Raw genomic sequence first — 8,573 nt, 5'->3', positions numbered from 1 at the left:
AAGTAAAAATCTCAAACTCTCAAAATTTACCAAAGTACACACTTTATAATATTTTTCTCTCTACTCAATTGTGATTTTTTTCACAAATGAGAGATCTATTTATAGAGTTTCATTACACATAATCCAAAAAATAAAATACATCATTACCTACATCATCACATACAAATTTCTAATTTTACAACTCTTATTTTCAACATTCAAATATTCAACTATTACTTTTCAATATTCAAATCATTTATTTTCAACACATATATCTAATATCTTTTTCAATCTTTTTAAGCATAGGGTTGTATATATATATATATATATATATATATATATATATATATATATATATATATATATATATTGCTTGAAAGTTGATAAATGCAAAACATTCATTTAAGGGGACACAAGTGGATGGAAATTATATATATAATATAATATATATATAAAGATTCAACCAATCTAGTTACTTAGAATAAAATAATCCTAAAATTTAAAACATATTGTAGAATATATATATATATATTTATATATATATATATATATATATATATATATAAATATATATATATATATATATTACTAACTATTTATTTATTTATTTTTAGCATGTACACTATTAAAGATACTAGTATAGTATATTTTAGACTATTATGGTTCTATTTTGGGACATCATTCAATTCCTTGATATTGTTACATCTGTTTAATTTGAGATATATATAAATACAAAAATTTATATGAAACTGTCTACAGATTAATTAGAAATTTTCAGCACGATCTGATTCATGGAAGAAATATTATGTTTCATGTTAAAAATATTATTTTTCATTTTTAATATAGATCGTGTTGATCTGTTTCACGAAAATAAATTCGTGAGATCGTCAAACAAAATACTTACTCACTCACATTATGATTCATTACAAGTAGATAGATACAAGTTGTTAACATATATATATATATGTGTGTGTGTGTGTGTGTGTGTGTGTGTGTGTGTGGGGGGGGGGGGGGGGGTGGGTAAATTTGAGATATATTTATATACGAAATAAAAATATAAAAAATTTATTTGGAAATTCGACGATTACAGGCTGGTGGGCCGGTCTTAAAAAAAGAAGAAGCTGGAGCCGATATGGGCTGAACACAATGATTTCAATATTATGGGTTGAGCCGTATATTGATTATGGACCGTCATTGTAACTTTCACTACACTAATAAAATATAACATAAATCAATGAGTGACGTCGATGTTTTTGGATTTTGAGAAATTTAATTTATTTTTTCATAAAAAAAATTAAACACAAAATAAAAAAAAGTAGATTAAATATCTTCTACTATTGGTTTGATCTCTTATGAATTTGCGGGTGGATTTTTATTTCGGGGTATGAATTTTTTTTTTTCAAGTCAAACTCGAATTTAAATTATTTTGTGTAATAATTTACGATCTGTCGCACATTTTAATACTCTATTAATATTCTTTATTTATTTTTATTAAATAAATATAATTCTAATAGTGTGTATTTTTCTTAATATTTAGCTCGATATAATTCGTTAACAACCCTAGTACGCTTTTTAAAAAAAAAAAAAAACCCTAACACGCTTTTAAATAAAATATTCCAAAGAATTAACAAGACTCAGCCAGAGAAATATATTAAATGGGGGGTGGTGCTTTTCATGAACTTTCCAAAAGTGATCCCCGTCGATAAGCCCCACAAAGTTTGAAAATATTCTTTGAAATGTCACAAATATCGGCTCTCTCTCTTTATTTTTTTTTTAAAAAAATAATTTTTCGTTGTTTTATCTTTTTGTCATGCAACTGATAAGAATATTATCCTTTGGTAGCAAATAGAAAACGATGGATTAAACATTAGAGATGACAATTTTTTCAATAAGTTCTGAGCCTCCCGAAAAAATCCAAAAACAAGGACAGAAATCTCCGAGCTCCCTCCCTCCCACCATATCCCATTAATATTTTTGAAATAGAGATAAAGGCATGGATGGAGTTTTGATCTCTGGGAATACGGATTCGGGGATTTCCAGAACCAGAAAAAGCGGATATCGTAACGGATATGACAGTGAATATTGAATTAATGGATGAAGGTGACAAACTCGCCCCTGCCCGGTCGGTATCCCTAGGCTCAGTTTATAAAAGTATCGTAAAAATATTTTTAGTGTTTTACGAGTTCAAAATTTGTAAATTATGTTTTTAGATGAGTTTTTTATAGAAAATAAAAATTTGAAAATGTTTTTTTAAAATTAATTCTCTGAGTACATGTTTTAAAGAATAGTTGAAAATTATTTTTTATATTTTTATAATAATAAAAAACAGTTGTTTAAACCAAAGTTCTAAAAAGCGTAAAGCGCCCCGAAGCGCGGATGTCAAGCTCCAAGCTTTTCAAGCTTAAGCGAGATTAGCACAGGCTTAAGCGTGAAAAAGCGTTTTTTATATTCAGTGTAATTGTAATTATCTCAAATCAATAAATAGATAAAATAATACATAAATATGATAAATTTTATGTCTGATGCATTAATTCTCATATTTATAAAATCATAAAATATCAAAATTACAATCTTAATTTGTTTTTGCAACTAAAACACATTAAAAATGTTAAATATTTGTCAAATCATTATCAGACATACTTAATCATAATTAAAATTAAAAAATAAACATCTAAATTATAAACCTAATTTATTATTTTAAAATAAAAAAAACATACCTTCAAAATAAAAAAATTAATAAATACGATCAATTGTGGTTAAACACGCTTAATTAAACACCTTAATTATGCTTAATTCGGTCAAACTACAGTTTGACCGCTTTTTTTCGCTTTCTCCGAAACGGGGCGTTTTTGCCAAGCTTAAGCGAGCTTTTTAGAACACTGATTTAAACATCTTTAACTGAAAAAATATTTTTATAGAATAATCGTCCAAACATATATTTATTTTTAAAATATTTTTATAAATAGTTATCTAAACGGAATCTGGGTAAAATGTATACTGACAATTCAATGGACCTGGACCGCCACTTTAAATTTCAGTACTGAATGATTATTTGTATTCAATTCCCTTTCTTATTCTTTTTTTTTTTTTTTGCAAGCTGTCGAGTATGACGTCTACCACTTATCATGCGAGAAGCCCGCCTTCGAGGAAAAAACCCATCCCTTCTCATAATTAGTGGAAGATCAGAATATGTATCAAATTAAATGACAACGTAGACACAAATTTAACAATGTCTAGATCAAGGTAAAAACTTGTGTGAGACGGTCTCATGAGTCATATTTGTGAGACGGATCTCTTATTTGAGTTATCCAAGAAAAAGTATTATTTTTTATGCTAAGAGTATTACTTTTTATTGTGAATATGGATAGGGTTGACCCGTCTCACAGATTAAGATCCGTGAGACGATCTTATATGATGAGACTCACTCCTAGATCAAATATGAACGTATAATTATAGAATAAAATATTTTAATATATTTCAAAGTCTTTTTTTCGATGATCTTATCTTTTATAAAAAATACTTGAAAAACACTCTACATCTTGTAAAAGTTTATTAGTTAATCGAATACTTAGTTGAGATTATTGATGCTTCACAGTTATACAAAGGGTACCATCAACATCAAAGAATCTTGTAAACCAATTGTCCAATTTGATCGAGCATCTAGTCTAATAGGTAGAATTACAAAGATATCATGTATTTAACAAACACGATGTAGTACATTAATAAAGTAACTAATTTTTAAGAAATGATTTTTGAGTAGATTTCTTGTGAGACGGGCTCACGAATATTTATATGCGAGACATGTCAATCATACCGATATTCATAATAAAAAAATAATACTTTTTCGTAGATGACACAACCCAAATAAGAACTCCGTCTTATAAAATACAACCCGTGATTAAACAAGATATTTTATCATGATATCGAAGTCACAAGTTTATAAATTCAAGACCCTAACATAGAAAAACATTCATATATTTAAAATCAATCACAATTACTATTGAAATTACTTCCCATCGTTATTAGACATTTCTGGATTTCTGAGTTACACAGAAATAAATAAACTCGGGATTTCGGAACTAAGATTTCAACCCCAACCTAAAATCGTAGTTGGCTAACTTGAAAGGAACCCCACACGTATCATCCATGAAAGGTGGTCCTTTTTTCTTACTTCCATCCATGAATGCACATGGCAGCCATGTTCTGCTCAACGTACAGAAAGTGTTGGAGGTAAATTTGCTGAGCACCACTATTACATTATACATATATATATATATATATATATAGTATATATCTAAAATGTAAATGGAGTTTCTAGAAATTTATCATATTCCAAGAGAGGACGACCAATATGAATCTTAGTGTTTCCATCAGACAACAATTAGGAACATGATGTTAGCTCCACTTAACCAACCTACACTGCCGCAACATTCTCAAGAATCTATACCCTCAAATTGTCTGGCTACACTGAGCTTCAATCTTGAAATTTCAATCATTTTCGAGCCGAGAAAATGGCATAAAACAATGGATTAAAAGTTTATGAAGGAAAATTCGTCAGTTGATAAATTTGAGGAGTTAACTCGGTGTAATGGTACCGTTTATGCCATTTTGGATGGTTCTAATACGTTAATATTCAGACCCCTTGTCCGACCAGGTGTCCCACTTTTGATTGATGATAAATCCAGCACCAACCTACAAGAAATGCTGCAGGAATCAGAATTTATGCAACTTGTGCGAGTGGGGAGGATACAGGAGGTGACAGGGACCTATGGATTTTCGGACTGAAACAATAGCTTTTGAAAAATTATACGTAGAATTTGAAAATCTATTCTATACATAAAAGGTAGAAACATACGTGTTAACAGCTGAATTCTCTTGCTTGCGAGCAGCATAAGTTATCATGATCTTGTTTTCTACTTTTGATGTCTCATGTTGTACTGGCACAAGAATGGACTCTGAAACTGGATTGACACAAAGCAAAACTCCAAATATCAATTATAAACAACTTGAACTAAATGCTTTACTAGAGGAACAAACTTACATGGATTCTTGGTGGTCTTGATGCCACTATCGAGATCCAAAAGTTTCTACAAGATTCAAGAGAGATAATTTAAGAACAATTTCTTTTTGATGAATGGATCATTAAAAAAAAGATGCAATAGTCACCTTAAGATTCTCGTAACACACATCAAGGTTATCGTTAACTAAGATATGGTTGAAGAGACCAGGCGAGTTTCCCTGCTCAAGCTCCAACTTAGCGTTTTGGAGTCGTTTCTGGATCTGTTCTTCTGTCTCAGTCGCCCTGCCACATTTTTTACAAACTTTTTGAGTAAAAGGGCCAGCACAGAGAGACTATTCAAAACACCTGTAAGTATAGAAGAGCACCTTGCTCGGAGGCGTTGCTCAAGCTCCTCGAATGATGGAGGACAGATAAAGATAAAAACGGCTTCCAGAGAACTAGCCTTCACAGACCTCGCCCCTTGAACATCGATATCAAGGATACATCTCTACATGAAGTCACACAAACCACCATCTTTACAGTTGCTAAAGAAATGCAAAAAACCCATATGCGTAAAGTTATTGTTGAATTTTCAAGTAAAAAAAAAGATAGCGGGGTAGAGAAATGCAGCACAACGTGTAATTTCCGTGATTCGGTAATGGAGATCTACACTAACAATGTAAAATAAAAGGGCTAAGGCTATATTGATCTGATAATTATCAAATCTGATTCCAAAATTTATTCTTTGATTACCAAGAGTTTCAAATGAAATCATATTGTTCTCAGGTGAAAAATCAAAGTATGCGAAGCATAAAACTCAAAACATTAATTGATTACTCACATTATCAAATTTCAATCATACACCAAGAAATTACGTGCCTTTCCTTTCCTTTGTCCGCAACCACCTCAACAAATTTCAATCACACCCCAAGAAATTACGTACCTTTCCTTTGTCCGCAACCACCTCAACTGCTTCTATACTTGTCCCATAGAGATTTCCATGGACAGCTGCAAACTCTAGAAATTTTCCATCTTCAATATCTTTCTCCATGACACTTCTTTCGGTGAAATGGTAATGGACACCATTCTTCTCATGGTTCCTTGGAGCACGTGTTGTGTGGCTTACAGAGAATCCGAACATTGATGGGAATTCTTCCATCAATTTTGAAATGAGGGTACCCTTACCAACACCAGAAGGGCCACTAATAACAATTGGCTTTTCAGTTTCGCCAATCACTCCTTTACTCCAGGCAACCACTTCGGTGCCTAATTTGATTTTCTGGTCCTTTACAAAAGGAGTATTCACCTGCACAATTTCAGAGTTTAACCACACTATGTATAAAATTATAAATACAAATTTATCTGCAATAAGTCGATGAAGTGAGCAATCATCCTTCTCTCAAGGTAGCAGGGACGGGGACCCTACAAGTGTGAGTGCATTTTCAAGTGACAAAATAAAAATATAGATCTCTAGCCACCCCTTGCCCCCTCAATTTTCCAGAATCCGCCCCTGGCTACAACTAACAACAGCAGTAAAAACACATGATTCCACATTACCTCGAGAAACCAAAAGCAAGCATCAGACGTGGAGTCCCCCTTAATAAACAAGATTCGCTCTTCATCTAAAAGAATAGCTGAGTGGCCCTTAGACAGATCAGGTTTTGTCCCTAAAACAGTGGGGATCTGCCTGCAAAGACGATAGTATAAACCCTCCCCTCCTCTCTAAATGAAAGGACACAACAATAATTCAATAACTATATGTGCAGTAAAACCATACCATTCTCCAGTAGATCTATCAAAAACTTGAATTCCAACCTCTGAAGAATCTCCATTTTTCGTCACATCAATGAAATACTAAATCGATAAATTCAAAACCAAGAACTTGTCACTCCATGAGAGAAAAGAAACAACACACTTAAAGAACATTATTCATTCCAAGCGACGTACAGTTCTATTGCCGTCAATAGTAACAGCGGTTTCATTGCCCTTCCAATTTAAGTGATGCCCATTTGCGTAATCACCCTGGAGATCATCTACAAAGAAAGCTGGAGCTTCTCCCTGATCACAACAAGAACAGTTTTAAAACGACCATAGGGAACTCAAATCACAATATCCGAACAAAACAAAAACGTTATTTTCTTCTATTTCCCTATCCAAGAACTAAGAACAAGATCCGAAACATCATCTCACCATTGATAAAGGTGATCCACCCAATCAAGGTTGAATCTGTTATGTGTAAAATTACAAAGCAATGGATCAGAAGAGAACTAATATCCGAAGCTCATAGCAACAAAATATTTCAAATCCAACCGAAGATTAAAAGGTCATAAAAAAAATTTAACCCTTCAAACCCGTTTACAAATTATCCTTCATTAACATATCGATACATAATGATTGACCTAAATCAAACATATAAAAGCAAGAAACGATCTCAAAAAACAACCGAAATCAAAGATTCTAATGCCGCACAAAATAACAAATGGAAAACAGAAACGACCCAAAACACATTGTGCTGACTTCGAGAAAGAAGCCGAGAACTGCATTGAGTTTCGACCAACATGCGAGAAAGTAATGAAACCAACCAATAAATTTCGCTAAGGAACATCCCTAACCATAAATAACTACAAGAAGAAGAAAACCCACCTCAATCTAGCGACCACGACAAGGTCAAATACTCAAATTAAATATTAAAACTGAAAAACACCAAGAAAAAGGGGAACTTTACGTAAATACTGAGGGGCTCAAACTTTTCACGTTTGGCGGTGGGTTTTTCTTGAGGTGGTGATCTGATCCACCACAGTAACAAAAGAGAGAAGAAAACTTTGGATGGATAGAAAAAGATGAAGAAATTGCAAGGAAATGTCGAGAGGCTACGATAATATATAATCCAGAGACCGTGTGTATTTGTTTGTGCGTGGGAGAGAGGTGGATGCCGGTGGCATAACACACAGCTTGGAATTCTTGGACCATGTCCGCTTTCGGTTTCTCACCTTTTCTTCTTAATAATAATTAAAAAATATTATTTATATATAAAATACAATCCAATCTAATATATATATATATATATATATATATATATATATATATATATATATATCAGAAAATAAAAAATCCAAGTATTTAATTAGGGTTTGAATGAAAGCTTCCGATTTGAGAAAATATTTAAGTGAATTGTTCGAAAATAGTCTATGTAAGATATATTTGAAGTTCATCACAATGATTCGAAAATAAATATTTGAGATTTAAAATTCATCGTCAAACTGATTTACACAGTTAATAAATGAATTTAAAATTCATAACTTCGAATTTATAACTCCAAGTATGGTTTCATTATTCATATGCACGTGGTTATGAATTTTCAGGAGAGAACTATTCGCTATTGCTCTCTAAAATAATAGTCATTGACACATTTCCCATTTCTTTCATAATTACATTTTTATTAATTTATAGACTTTTGACTGAATTTAAAAATTTCTCTCCTCACGTTATTGTCAACATAAAGAGAAATTGAATGAGTCAAGCTCGAAAGAAATTCACGAGCTCGAGTTGGGTTGATTAAGCCGCCTCATCATGCTAGCCGTTTGACTTTACTCGT

General features: G+C 32.0%; 1 protein-coding gene across 4 annotated transcripts; it reads right to left on the bottom strand.

The window, feature by feature from the left end:
• Positions 1 to 3,940: 3,940 nt before the first annotated feature.
• Positions 3,941 to 7,914, bottom strand: LOC140839530 (guanylate kinase 2-like). Of its 4 annotated transcripts, XM_073206292.1 has the most exons (12): positions 7,704 to 7,901; positions 7,169 to 7,204; positions 6,926 to 7,036; positions 6,756 to 6,832; positions 6,536 to 6,665; positions 5,922 to 6,284; positions 5,365 to 5,486; positions 5,146 to 5,281; positions 5,021 to 5,066; positions 4,835 to 4,940; positions 4,575 to 4,671; positions 3,941 to 4,182 (listed from the first exon to the last, which is right to left on the bottom strand). In XM_073206292.1, exons 2-11 carry the CDS (start codon positions 7,169 to 7,171, stop codon positions 4,578 to 4,580), a joined length of 1,188 nt encoding a protein of 395 aa, XP_073062393.1. In that variant the 5' UTR covers positions 7,172 to 7,204; positions 7,704 to 7,901; the 3' UTR covers positions 3,941 to 4,182; positions 4,575 to 4,577. The 4 variants fall into 4 exon arrangements, with proteins under 4 accessions (XP_073062393.1, XP_073062392.1, XP_073062391.1 ...); XM_073206291.1 differs by lacking the exon at positions 3,941 to 4,182 and having other exon boundaries at positions 4,275 to 4,671; positions 7,622 to 7,914; XM_073206290.1 differs by lacking the exon at positions 3,941 to 4,182 and having other exon boundaries at positions 4,275 to 4,671.
• Between the last annotated feature and the right edge of the window lie 659 nt (positions 7,915 to 8,573).

The sequence above is a fragment of the Primulina eburnea genome, chromosome 8 (assembly GCF_022965805.1).
Source record: "Primulina eburnea isolate SZY01 chromosome 8, ASM2296580v1, whole genome shotgun sequence".
Taxonomy (NCBI): domain Eukaryota; kingdom Viridiplantae; phylum Streptophyta; class Magnoliopsida; order Lamiales; family Gesneriaceae; genus Primulina; species Primulina eburnea.
This window is presented reverse-complemented; position numbering and strand designations above follow the sequence as displayed.

Bases quoted from the DNA above. Each gene is read 5' to 3' on its own strand.
- LOC140839530 (XM_073206291.1), bottom strand. The intron at 5,487-5,921 runs GTACGTAATTTC...GACTTCATGTAG, and splicing joins TGGTTGCGGACAAAGGAAAG to AGATGTATCCTTGATATCGA. The intron at 5,067-5,145 runs GTGACTATTGCA...TGAATCTTGTAG, and splicing joins TGTGTTACGAGAATCTTAAG to AAACTTTTGGATCTCGATAG.